General features: G+C 41.5%; 2 protein-coding genes across 2 annotated transcripts; both read left to right on the top strand.

Annotated features, from left to right (window-relative positions):
• The first annotated feature begins 4,452 nt into the window (after positions 1 to 4,452).
• On the top strand, positions 4,453 to 5,968 carry LOC130206737 (potassium voltage-gated channel subfamily E member 2-like). The gene is made up of 2 exons (XM_056434829.1): positions 4,453 to 4,580; positions 5,177 to 5,968. Exon 2 carries the CDS (start codon positions 5,177 to 5,179, stop codon positions 5,495 to 5,497), a length of 321 nt encoding a protein of 106 aa, XP_056290804.1. The 5' UTR covers positions 4,453 to 4,580; the 3' UTR covers positions 5,498 to 5,968.
• A 1,486-nt stretch (positions 5,969 to 7,454) lies between these two features.
• Positions 7,455 to 13,974, top strand: casq2 (calsequestrin 2). The gene is made up of 11 exons (XM_056430487.1): positions 7,455 to 8,011; positions 10,036 to 10,120; positions 10,269 to 10,369; positions 11,122 to 11,233; positions 12,091 to 12,164; positions 12,239 to 12,369; positions 12,476 to 12,521; positions 12,622 to 12,676; positions 13,293 to 13,393; positions 13,462 to 13,536; positions 13,605 to 13,974. Exons 1-11 carry the CDS (start codon positions 7,775 to 7,777, stop codon positions 13,866 to 13,868), a joined length of 1,281 nt encoding a protein of 426 aa, XP_056286462.1. The 5' UTR covers positions 7,455 to 7,774; the 3' UTR covers positions 13,869 to 13,974.
• The last annotated feature ends 318 nt before the right edge of the window (positions 13,975 to 14,292 follow it).

Below are 14,292 nucleotides of genomic sequence, written 5' to 3'. Positions count from 1 at the left end.
CCAGAAAATTATTAGAATTAATATTGTTTTCCAAGTTTAAGTGTGAGGTACTTTATGTTTGTTTGTTGACTCCCGAAGGAACACCGACATTAAACATTGAATCGGGTCTAATTGACTCGAAGGCGACAGGAGGGTTAAATATTGAATCGGGTCAAAATGACCCGAAGGCAACACAAGGGTTAAGAGAAATGTGCATATGAATGTTTATGCATGTGTGTGTTTGTCCAGTTATAATGACTTTCAACACAACCATGTTCAAAGTCATCTGCCCCCCCCCCCCCCCACTTTATGAATGTTTATAAATACAAAATTATAGATTATCGCCTCATGGTTGCGTTTTATCAACCTAATATCTTTGTGAACATGACTCATTTTTAACTTGTAGGCCTTATTGAGTAAAACAATGGCATTGTATGGATTATTTGGGCAATAACAAAAAAGTTTGAGTGACATTTGTTTTGAAACAGTTTGTTGTGTATTTTTTGTTGTGTATATTTTATTCAGTCAATCATTGCAATACAATACAATATTATTCTATATAATATATAAAACAGAAAGACTGAAAAGGTATTGGTAGAAGCAAAAATGCTTATATATTCCTATCCAAAATTATTATCAGAAAATAAATCAGAAAATTAATATAAAAGAAAGAAAAATAATAAAGAAACAGTTTCAACTTTTCAAATGGTTGTCTTTTGATCTGAATCATAATCTGTGCCGTCTTCACGACTTACTCCTCTGATGCATCTTCACAGTTAAGTTTCCTGACCCCCGGAAAGTACGATATATTATTGAAAAAAAGTTAAAATATACATTTTTTTTAGAGAAAAGGAGAACAGGTTAGGGTTAGACTCTGGGGGGAATCATCTATTGGGGGAGAAGATATCATGGGAGTTGTCATGGAGAGTGAGCTGTGTGTCTTGTCAAAGAGCCCAGAACAACGGAGATTGAGACTGAATTCGGGAAGCCTTGAAGAACAATAGCCCCGACAGGTAACAGGCAACACTCAGTATCCAAGTAGACTAATGATAAATCACTCTGTGGCCTTGAGAGTGGTCTGCGCAATAAGGAAATAAGGAAATTAAAGATGTAAATGATTGAGAAGGCCAAGCGGACACAGACGTCTGGCACGATAAACATAAAGGGGTTGATGTTAAGGTCAAGGTGATCATGTTGCCCACTGGTAAATAATGTAAGATGTCCAGATAGGGATAGAAATATTTAAGAGAAGCAACAGAGAAATTTTTTAATGTTAGGGGACACTGCCGCTCTGAACTGTGACTAGTAGTAGTACAACTTCTACCTGAGAACTACTTTGATAAGATTTCATCAACAACTAAACTCACGCAGCTGAAAGGAGGGAGTAGGCTACCGATGGGGGAGTCGTCTTCTTCTGGAGGGGATGCTGCTGCCTATTTTGGACATGTTTGCCTTTTTTCTTTAGAATCAAAAGGAGTTTTTTTGTAGAACAGCATGTACATAATAATCAAGTGACAGAGTTTAGTGTGATTTAATTCATTCTGTATAGATTACATATGATTGTTATCGCGGTTGTATCGCTTCAGGCTTCTGCATAATTAAAATAAAGTAAATCCATCAGTGTAAAAGTAGAAGCTTCTTTATTTCTTTATTTTATTTTTAAATAATTTAACCAGGAAATGCCTCATTTAGATTCAAAATCTCCTTTACAAGAGAGTCCTGGCCGAGACAGCAGCAGTAGCACATTACACATAGTTTCAGACATACAACAATGACAGACAATATAAAAAAACTAAGACTCAAGTCATCACACCTCAAGTCAAAGAAAACATTTACAACCAGATGAAACTACCTCCAACTATTTAAATCTATTTTTAAAAACACTTAAAGAGAACCGTTTCCCGGAGACCCAGATCAGTCTGCAGCAAATTTATATTCATAATGATCTGTTGAAGTGTAAAAAACAAACAACAAAAAAGTAACACTCAGTGATGTAAAAAAACTGCGTGTGCATGGCTAAGCATGCAGGTTAACTTATAAAATGTTACAATGCGTGGTGTTGTTTACTGTTTACTGTCGGGGAATGGCAGGCAGAGGACGGATGACTGTGAGAACTAGTAATCACTAGAAAGAACTAGATAGACAGGCCGAGAAGCAAACACCATTAGTTTGTTTATCTTCCATGAGAGCCGCCACTACCAGGTCAGCTGAGACTACGAGGAGGAACCAGGGGAGATAAAACAGCAGGGGGTGATTAGTTAATTGAAGGCAGCTTGGTTGCTTAAGCAGGTGAGGTTGGTCCAATCAAGGAGCCAGGAGGACACACACACACACACACACACACACACACACAGTAGGCCTACAGGCAGGAGGCACGTCTTGGCAGTCACATAAAAGCACTTAAGAAGTAGCAGATGCAGCTGAATGCAAATGATGAACTTATTAAAGCTCAGATGTTTTCCATCGAGCACAACGACTGTTCCTGTTGTACAGGAGAGCTGTAGAGAACTGAAGTGTGTTCACACTGTGTCCTCGTCTTCGGGTCACTAAGGGTGCTTGGGGAAAGGATCTAGGATATTTTGCATTAGTCTATGTTGCTCTCTATTCTGTTCCTTCACTGCTCAGAGCTGCCAGTCAGCAGGGCGTCCACCCACTGGCGCTGCATGGCGAAACACGTGATGTGTGACCCAGCGGCGGCGGGGGGGGGGGCACACAGTTTCAAGTATTCTTGTCAGCCAACAGAAAACACCCGGGAGTGTGTCCTTGAGCAAGACAATGCATCCCTCTATGACGTCAGTGTGCTGCTTTGTGAAGGACACTTTATTGCGTTTTTAACTCCAGATTAAATTCCTTCCTTTCCTCAGAGGAAAGACGTCGCATGTGAACACGAGTCTCTCACGTGTGTTGCATGTTATCGCCATCTGGGGAGAGAAACAGTGAAAGGAGTCGATGTCCCCTTGGCGGGTGCTTCCACCGTGTGGGCAGATGAGGAACTGCAGGCGAATAAACACTCGGCAGCCACCATAACAACAGTTGGGTCAATCTTGGATTATTACATTTTTTTGGCCTGTTTTTGATGCTGCTATTTTAAGAGAAATGTGCATATGAATGTTTATGTGTGTGTTTGTCTAGTTATAATGACTTTCAACACAACCATGTTCAAAGTCATCTCCCCCCCCCCCCCCCCACTTTATGAATGTTTCTAAATACAAAATTATAGATTATCACCTCATGGTTGCGTTTTATCAACCTAATATCTTTGTGAACATTACTCATTTTTAACTTATAGGCCTTATTGAGTAAAACAATGGCATTGTATGGATTATTTGGGCAATAACAAAAAAAGTTTGAGTGACATTTGTTTTGAAACAGTTTGTTGTGTATTTTTTGTTGTGTATATTTTATTCAGTCAATCATTGCAATACAATACAATATTATTCTATATAATATATAAAACAGAAAGACTGAAAAGGTATAGGTAGAAGCAAAAATGCTTATATATTCCTATCCTAAATTATTGTCAGAAAATAAATCAGAAAATTAATATAAAAGAAAGAAAAATAATAAAGAAACAGTTTCAACTTTTCAAATGGTTGTCTTTTGATCTGAATCATAATCTGTGCTGTCTTCACGACTTACTCCTCTGATGCATCTTCACAGTTAAATTTCCTGACCCCCGGAAAGTACGATATATTATTGAAAAAAAGTTAAAATATACATATTTATTTTAGAGAAAATGAGAACAGGTTAGGGTTAGACTCTGGGGGGAATCATCTATTGGGGGAGAAGATATCATGGGAGTTGTCATGGAGAGTGAGCTGTGTGTCTTGTCAAAGAGCCCAGAACAACGGAGATTGAGACTGGATTCGGGAAGCCTTGAAGAACAATAGCCCCGACAGGGAACAGGCAACACTCAGTATCCAAGTAGACTAATGATAAATCACTCTGTGGCCTTGAGAGTGGTCTGCGCAATAAGGAAATAAGGAAATTAAAGATGTAAATGATTGAGAAGGCCAAGCGGACACACGTCTGGCACGATAAACATAAAGGGGTTGATGTTAAGGTCAAGGTGATCATGTTGCCCGCTACTGGTAAATAATGTAAGATGTCCAGATAGGGATAGAAATATTTAAGAGAAGCAACAGAGAATTTTTTTAAATGTTAGGGGACACTGCCGCTCTGAACTGTGACTAGTAGTAGTACAACTTCTACCTGAGAACTACTTTGATAAGATTTCATCAACAACTAAACTCACGCAGCTGAAAGGAGGGAGTAGGCTACCGATGCGGGAGTCGTCTTATTCTGGAGAGGATGCTGCATATGAATGTTTATGCATGTGTGTGTTTGTCCAGTTATAATGACTTTCAACACAACCATGTTCAAAGTCATCTCCCCCACCCCACACACACACTCTCAAAAACCCCAAGGAGAAAAGATAAAAAAAAGTCAACAAAGAAGGAGCAGTGGTGTGTTACAGTGAGCTGAAGACTTTATTTCTTACTGTAACCAGCCGTGTGCTCTGTCAGTGCCTCTTTGCTTTGTTTCATTTTCACTCCGAGGCGACTTATTTCACGATTCGGCCTTTGAAAAGCTGGCAGAAGGTCGGTACAGTAAAGCTGAAAAGATACCATATGTTTAATTTCTGTTAAGTTTAGATGAGAATAAGATTTTAGGCTGCTGAATCTGTTTCCTGTTTTGTTTGTATTACTTAATTAAATATAAGTTTGGCTTTTTTCAGAGCTCCATTCCTTGCATGTTGCTTTTAAAGAATCACATTTCCTATCACAGTACTGATTTATGGACATTAGCTGATGTTCTTTATCAAACTTCATGTAAATAAGGTCCTCCTTTGAAAAAATGTGTCTGCTGTCACTAAATTACTTCTCAGTTTTGCCAAGCTTTAGAATTACAGTGTCCTATGAGCCTGTGTTAGCTCTGTCTAGTGATGTAGAACATATCATCAAGTGATTAACATAATTAATAATGTTTTAGAGATCATTTTGCAAATCGATGCGCTAAAGGCCATGACACTTCCTTGAAGACTGTTTCCAGTGAAATGTGTACATTATTAGTTTGCCCATAGTATCAGGTTGTACTTCAAATATATTTTCCTCTCTAATACTTGAATTGAGTGCACAAGCAGAACATCTGAATTTAGTTAATAGACGAGTGTAAAACCATCCCTCCCCTCCTTTAGATGAGTGCATCTGATTCGTCCAACATGACCCTTCGCCTGGAGGGGTCCCTGACCAGAGCTTTAGGCCACTACCTGGACAACTGGAGGCGTAACTTGACAGCTGCAGCCAACACTTTGGACCAGACTCTGGCTGAGGAGAACTTCAGGAACGTCATCTGGTATCTGGCAGTGATGATCGGCATGTTTGCCTTCATTATTGTGGCCATGCTGGTAAGCACGGTCAAATCCAAGAGGAGAGAGCACTCTAAGGACCCCTACCACCAATACATCAAGGAGGACTGGACCGCTCAGGTGCAACAGGGCGACGCTGTCACCCGCTAAGCAAAGACGCTAAACTCACAGCAGATCATCGTCATCACCAATGATTATAAAGTGGTCTTTTCCCTATATATCCCTTCTTTTCCAGTGAGTTCTGCTAATGCTATTTACCATGTGTAATCAGGATAATATGGTTTCCTAGATATTGTTCATCTCACTCGTGGTTAAGCTGCGTTCAGTCATTCCATTGACACACGTGTTGATTGAATTTCAATTTAAAGAGAATGTTATTTAACACTGTGGATGAAGTGAATACATGTGTTGTTCCAATATGTTCATCGTGGTCAACCTGAAACGATTCATGTGAAATTTCGCTGTCACACTGTCACGACTTCCTGGGACTCTTGAATAGATGTGCGCCATTGTTAGTGTTGTTTGTGAAATCACTGGTTCTAATACTGCTTTTATAAGGCATGTCTGCTGTGAAAAAAGGGCTAATAACAATAAATATACGAAAGATCAGTCTGACACCAATTAATCGTATGTATGTGAGTTTTTATCCTTTTAAAATGATATTGTATTATTTATTTTTTAAAGTTGAGCTGCTCCAAATTTCTTACACATATTCCCTGGTAACTGTGGAAAATACATGCTCAACGGTTTGAGAGTCACTGCATAATTAAATTCATTACATTTTTTAATGCCCTAAAATCCCAAATGAATAATGTGCCTCAGAGGGTATTACAATGTTGTACACATAAGACATCTTCTGTCCCGGGAACTCACATCAGCAGAGGATAAACTCCCCCCAAAAACCCTTTTAACGGGGACGTAGTGACCCTGTTGCCTAGGTTACTGTGGTTGCATGGAGGTTTAGTTTTGACCCGTGCAATAACAGATGCAATGTCCGGTTTGTAATGGAAAAGGTTATTTATTATTATTTATTTATTCAACAGAAACCCAAATATATGTTTCTTGTCCAAACCCGTGTGTTTATTCCCCAAAAAATCAAAACACATTGTCACCTGTTAACAAATCTGTGCGCTCGTGCACAATTAGCAACACTTGGCCCACGTGTTCCTCCTGATTATATCGGCTTCTGTCTTAATGGCAGTGGGCCTGCGCCCCCTAGTGGTGGGAGTTCCAACAAAATAAAAACAAACAAAATGGCTCTTACAGGGGAGAAACAAAGAAAAGAAAGCTTCGGGAGAGCAACAGAGGAGGACCCCTCTCCCCGGATGGACAGAAATATAATAGTATGTGTCCAGAATGAACAACATCACAGAGTTATAACACATTCAATGCATATGACGTACATTATTCATATGATGAGAAATACGAATCCTAAACTTCAGCAGCAAATTCAGCAGGCACTTGGTTCCCGCCTGCAGAGGGCAGACGAGGATCCGAGGGTCGTGATGAAGAGGAGGAAGGAGGAAGGCAAAAAAATAGAGGTGCAGCTGCTGCTGCTTTGGCAATAATGTAATAATGGTGAATGTGAAGATGACATATATACGCCTTATAGGCCTACCAATGTGTGGGTTTGTGACGGGCAACATGGGGAAAACCGTTGAAACATCAAGATGGCGCATTGAATTCTGACAACAACAAAAACAACGAATCAAACTACAATTCTGTTAAATATAGATTTAAATATATGTTCAAGTTATGGTCTGATTGCACATTGCACATGATAAACTCACGAGAACACATCTGCACAGCAACCGCTACACACGGATAGTTTGCGTTGTCCTTCGCGCACCTGTTGGCACATCGTCTCATAAGCTGTTGCTCAAAATACACCAACTTTTTTCATCTCTAAACAGGTTCTCACGGAATTAAATAACTGAACCCCCCCCCCAAATCTCTGGGGCTCAACTCTCTCCTCCCACATCGTCGGCATCACTGCGGAAGCAAGAACTGTACTCACTACCCCCCCCCATCTCTCTTTCAGCTTTATTTTTAGCCTTCAAACAACTGGTCTCCTAAAAATGGTCCTGTCCACGCACACGTAGTCGTAGAAGAGCACAGCTATGTATAGTATCCAGCCCCCCGGCACCTCACAGGCCCCGCTGGACTCCTCTTTGGACTTTGTGTCTGCATAAAGAAGGCGTGAAGGAGCAGCTGCTCGGTCCTGAAGATGCTTGTAGAACTTGGATTTGTCTGCACAGCTCGGGATGCTTGAAAACTGCGATCGACGGACCAACTTTGACCTCCGACACTCGCTGTAGCGTTTCCTACATTCCCCTATCCGCTGGGCGTGGGTGACCTTTTCCGACTGTGACTCTCAAACCAAACTCCGGCGGACTTTCTGGGGTGTGTGGTGGTTGCTTGCGGACCATGCTCTCCCTTTGCTTGTTCCTGCTGCCTTGCCTGAGCCTTGTGCCGTTGGCCCCGGCAACAAAGGGCCTCGAGTTCCCACATTACGACGGGAAAGACCGCGTTCTCGACATCAATGACAAGAACTATAAGAGCGCCTTGAAGAAGCACAGCATGGTGTGCATGTTCTACCACGGGCCCGTATCGGACAGCAAGGAGCTGCAGAAACAACACAAGATGACCGAGTTGGTGCTGGAGGTAACGTAAAAGAAGAGGAGAAGAAAGTAGTTACGGAAGAGGGGCGGGGCCTCGGTTAATAAGGAACAAGGCCCAGGGAGAAGAGCAGTGAAAAAGACTAAAAAGATAATGGAAAGAATGTGTTTTTTTTGTGATATGCGGCAAAGGATCATATCACATATTTAGAGTGCACTGCCCAAATAATCACAGTCAACTAGTGAGATGTAGAACTCCATCTTAATGTGTGTGTTTCAAGGTCAACGAGTAGAGCACACACTCCACGGGTGCACACTAGTCCAGTGAGATGCAGGGCTGTCACTTTAATGAACCTCTGTTGCTTTCATTCAATGTGTTTGTTTATCTCTTTATTAATTATACCGCTCTAATTCTCCCCGGGGTTTCCCCCCGGTTGGCAGAAGGACACGACTCTCGTCCTCTTTGGGTCCTATTGGTGTTGATTTGGGAGTGAAAGCAAAAGTAAACTTGGGATTTCTTCTGTAAAAAAGGATCGTTAAATCCAATCTCTTTGTTTGAATCCCACACACACGAGGAAGCAGTGAGCACGGTGTCCTGTCTCGTGTTACACATGGCTGAGGGTTAGTTGCGCTCTGGTCTCCTGAGGGTGACCTGAGCGCAGTCCTGATATTAGCTTTGCTTATCTGACAGCACAGGTGGGGCCATGTTACCATACAGTCATTCACTTCTGTTAGAGTTAAAGTTGACATTAGCATATTTGCTCATTTCTATCAAATATCTACTCACAGAAGGTTTGCTTCTGTAAAAACACGATTCCTCTCGTCTCCATCTGTTCTGTTTGTATATACTGCTCATTCATAAAGTCGTGAAAACACAACAATTCTTATTTGTGGTGATTAAAAAGAAAAAAAAGTGCAATAATATTCTATTCTATTTCTGCCAATAGATCCCCCTAAGGGCTCCACAATGTTCCTTTAAAGGGGAGTTTTCTTAACCCTTGTGTTGCCTTCGGGTCAATTTGACCCGATTCAATGTTTCACCCTCCTGTCGCCTTCGGGTCAATATGACCCGATTCAATGTTTAACCCTCCTGTTACCTTTATATTTACTAACATATTTTACCCTTGAGGTCAATATGACCCCAGCTATTAAAATCTCCAGAAAATTATTAGAATTAATATTGTTTTCCAAGTTTAAGTGTGAGGTACTTTATGTTTGTTTGTTGACTCCCGAAAGAACACCGACATTATACATTGAATCGGGTCAAATTGACCCGAAGGCGACAGGAGGGTTAAATATTGAATCGGGTCAAAATGACCCGAAGGCAACACAAGGGTTAAACACACTAAAGGTGGCATTGTTTACATCCATGTTTGCTTACTTCACTGCCATTGTTGGTTTATTGTTATATGCTTGTTTGCACGTTACCACCACCGACTGTCAGTGGAAGAGCCTAACACTGGTTAGACTCGTGGCCTCCATGGTAGTTTTTGTGCTATATGCTGAATGGCTCTCGTGGTCAACACTCTCCGTTATGCGACCAGAGCTTTTCCCCGTGCAGCAAAGACCCAACATACATGAAAATCAAACTTTAAATAGGCCTGCTCTATTATAAAGATAATTTCCGGCAGGAGATCCTCCCATAACTTACAGGACTTCACAGAACAATTGCCAGAACTATTACTGTAGCGTTGGCTATATTTAGATTCAAACAGCTTCAAAAGATTATGTAATTGTGTCTCCGTGGCCTCTTGGCAGCGTATGGACGTCTGTCACACCAACTTTTGACCTGACACGAACACGGCAGTCTGACTCCGATACATTCTTTTTATTCTCAAAATCCACGTCCAAGAATATTTAAACTAAACTCTTTAAGCGTCTTTGAATGTCTAGAAAAGCCCTATGAAAATTAAAAATATTATTATTATTATTATTATTATTATAAAGTTGGATTTTGTTCTAAAACTCCAAATGTGTGGTTTGTCTTGTTTCCTTACATTACATATATGTGTTTATTCCTCAATGCTCTCTCTCTCTCTCTCTCTCTCTCTCTCTCTCTGCTGGCTGCAGCTTGTAGCTCAGGTGGTGGAGGAGAAAGACATCGGGTTTGGAATGGTGGACTCCCACAAAGATGCAAAAGTAGCAAAGAAGCTGGGTGGGTAAATAAATGGATGCTTCACTTCTATCTGATTGACATTTGAAAGTCCTGAGAGACGATTTGCCTTCATCCCAGATTTATTGGCAACCAATAACCATTGGAGCAGTTTATAAATGTATTGATATGTAATATCCTTCAACCGCAGGCCTGGAGGAGGAGGGCAGCATGTATGTGTTCAAGGCCGATCGGGTCATCGAGTTCGACGGTTTGCTCTCGGCAAACACTCTGGTGGAGTTTCTGTTGGACGTGAGTAGATTCTGATTCTGAGCTGCGAGCACCAATCAACACCAGACCGGGTCCCCCACTGGCCCTCATGAACAGAGCTCAGGTCCCCCACTGACCCTCATGAACAGAGCCCCGGTCCCCCACTGACCCTCACTGACCCTCACTGACCCTCATGAACAGAGCCCGGGTCCCCCACTGACCCTCACTGACCCTCATGAACAGAGCCCTGGTCCCCCACTGACCCTCATGAACAGAGCCCGGTCCCCACTGACCCTCACTGACCCTCACTGACCCTCATGAACAGAGCCCGGGTCCCCCACTGACCCTCACTGACCCTCATGAACAGAGCCCTGGTCCCCCACTGACCCTCATGAACAGAGCCCGGGTCCCCCACTGACCCTCATGAACAGAGCCCGGGTCCCCCACTGACCCTCATGAACAGAGCCCGGGTCCCCCACTGACCCTCATGAACAGAGCCCTGGTCCCCCACTGACCCTCACTGACCCTCATGAACAGAGCCCCGGTCCCCCACTGACCCTCATGAACAGAGCCCGGGTCCCCCACTGACCCCCACTGACCCTCATGAACAGATTTATTTGATTTATTTTATCTTATATGTTGACTGTTGATTGTTTTTGATGGTTGTTGTTTTGTTTGTCTGTCTAATGAGTTCACACCAGCCGCCAAGTCAAATTATTTGTGTGTCTAACACACATAGGTAATACATGATTCTGATTCTCTGTGTGTGTGTGTGTGTGTGTGTGTGTGTGTAGCTGCTGGAGGAGCCGGTGGAGGTGATAGATAACGCTCTGGAGCTGAGAGCCTTCGATAGGATGGAGGAAGACATCCGGGTCATTGGTTTCTTCAAGAGCGAGGACTCTGAGCGTGAGTGTGTGATTGACATGTTTATAATGTACACTTAAAAAGTTTTAGAACACCTCAATTTCTCCAGTTTTTCTTGAAATGTACACATTTACATTTCTCAACGTACTCTGGAATTAAAGCATAGAACAAATAAACACTTGGATATAACAAAATAAATCATGGGATCGCTTTGTTGAACAAAATGTAATCTACATGTTTGACCACCTGTTGCAGATATAACAGCCGAACACACACAATGGAAATCAAATATTGTTCATGAAGTTCTTCCCAACACCGTTGCAGGAGTTTCCACATATGTGTCGCACTTATCGGTTGCTCTTACTTGTCCCCTGGAAAAGGCCATTTTCATATAACTCTGAAAAGTGCATTCTTTTTTGTTTGCCGCTCATCTTTATACCATTGCAGGTTATTTGCTGGACTTGAACTGCTTCAATTTAAATAAAAACTTTGAAAATGGGGGTGTTCTAAAACTTTTGACCGGTACTGTATGTTTTTTAAAACGTATTTCTGAACACAGCTCTCATTCGCTGGGTTTGAGATGCACTCTTTGTGGCTCATGAGTGCATTTTAACCCCTTTATCTCCACGGATTTACACATCCATTTTTACCACTGTTGCACACACACACAGCTGCCTGCTTCCCTATCACTGTGGCAGAGTCAAAAGCATATTTTACTTGCAGTGATGAGCTGCAGCCACATCCCTCCTGACCGGTCAATGTTCAGATATGTGCTTTTGTCATGTGTCCAGCAGCCAAAGAAAGCACACGCAGACGTGTGACGGGCAAATCCTCATAACACCATCAAATAACACATTTTACTCTAAATAACTCCTCTCCCTGTCCTCTTCCATCCACAGACTATGACGCATTTAAAGAAGCTGCAGAGCAGTTTCAGCCCTACATCAAGTTCTTTGCCACATTTGAAAAATCTGTAAGTGACATGACAAACAAGCACAATAAATGGAGGCTTTATTAGTCTTGAGGGATCTGTGTGTGCTGCCTCAGGTGGCCAAGGAGGTGACCCTAAAGTTGAATGAGGTGGATTTCTATGAGCCCTTCATGGAGGAGCCCGTCACCATCCCGGGCAAGCCTCACTCGGAAGAGCATCTGGTGAAATTCATAACTGAACACAGACGGTAAGCGACATTGATTCAAATGTTCAGACGACTGGGTATTTATGTAAACAACTTGTGTCGTTTGTATGAGCACATTTAACATTCAGTGTGTTTTCTGTGCCATCAGACCGACTCTGAGAAAGCTGCGTGCAGAAGACATGTTTGAGACCTGGGTGAGTGATGTCTGTCCGGCTGAAGATAAAAATAAAAGGCTTTGAATTTTGTTTACAAGAACAAGCCAAGAATGACTTCTGTTTGTCTTGTTCTCCTCAGGAGGATGACATCGAGGGCGTCCACATTGTGGCCTTTGCCGAGAAGGAAGACCCTGGTAAGGGCATTTCACCTGCTTACAGCCTACTGACAGGAGAAATTAAGGAAACCGAAAATGGTTCTTTAGAGTGACGCCATAGAAGAACCATTTATAGTTCCACAAAGAACCATTTCCTTAAAAAGTTCTTTAAATCACATATAAAGGTGTCTCAAAGAACCTTACAAATGTTTCTTTAAGGCACCATTTATGGTTCCACAAAGAACCTTACAAACCAGGGTTCTCTAAAGTACCATTTCCTTAAGACAAAATCATTTATAAAATAGATTGAAAGCAATAAAATATTTTAAAATGAGTATATATAATAAATGGAAACAGTGGGAAAGACTTCATGAAGTCACTGTGGCGAGCTGAGGATTTAAAATCACAATTCATGTGTTGGGTTTATGCTTCTTCTTCTTTTAACAGATAAAACAAACAAGATGTAAAGTGTGTATCAGAGAGCTTTAGGGGTGCTGGTATAGACTGGTTTCCAGTATTTATGCTAAGCTAAGCTCACTGGCTGCAGGTTTTATTTCTAATATACACGCGGTGTCTAAATGTCAAATTGTGTCTTTAAATAGTTTTTTCTCTCTCCAAGTCAATATTGACTGAATCTGTATTGATGTTCCTCCAGATGGTTTTGAGTTCTTGGAAATCTTGAAGGAAGTTGCGAGAGACAACACCCACCTACTCGATCTGAGCATCATCTGGATCGACCCCGATGATTTTCCCCTGGTGAGCTGGCAAAAAAACATCGCTGTCACGCTGCAGGTCTGATGTGATCCTCTTCTTGTCGCCTTCAGCTGATCCCCTACTGGGAGAAGACCTTCAAGGTGGACCTGTTCCGACCACAGATCGGAGTTGTCAACGTTACCGATGTGAGTCACCTGACGACCTGACGAGGCGTGGCTGTCGCAGTGAGTTTGACCTCTGTGTCTGTGAGCAGGCCGACAGCGTGTGGATGGAGATGGAGGACGAGGAGGATCTGCCCAGCGCACAGGAGCTGGAGGACTGGATAGAGGACGTGCTCTCTGGCAAAGTCAACACTGAGGATGATGATGATGATGAGGAAGATGACGAGGATGATGATGACGAGGATGATGATGACGACGATGACGACGATGATGACGACGATGAAGATGATGACGATAACGAGGATGATGATGACGATGATGATGACGACGACGACGACGACGATGATGATGAGTAAAAGAGGTCCTAGCAAATGTTGATTTTTCAGTTTTTTTTCTTCAAGACAAAAAAATGCTGTAAAATAACTTCTTACAAATAAACAATATAATTATTTATAATACAAAGTGTTTGACAAAAAAAAGATTTTTGGACAGTGTAAATAAGCATGGAATGGGTTTTTGGATTTCGAATAATAAATATGTATCCTGGACTAGACATTTACATCACATTACACAAGACAATCAAATATCTTTAAATAACTGCTAAAATCAAGTAAAACAAAAAACAAAAACAAAATAATAATAATAATCAAGTCAACCAAAATAATAATATATGAATAATAATAATAAAGTAAAACTTAATATAAACAAAAAATAATAATAATAATCAAGTAAAACTAAAAAACTAAAAATAATAATAATAAAGTTAACCAAAATAAAAAT

This window comes from Pseudoliparis swirei, chromosome 2 (assembly GCF_029220125.1).
Source record: "Pseudoliparis swirei isolate HS2019 ecotype Mariana Trench chromosome 2, NWPU_hadal_v1, whole genome shotgun sequence".
In the NCBI taxonomy this organism is placed as follows: domain Eukaryota; kingdom Metazoa; phylum Chordata; class Actinopteri; order Perciformes; family Liparidae; genus Pseudoliparis; species Pseudoliparis swirei.
This window is presented reverse-complemented; position numbering and strand designations above follow the sequence as displayed.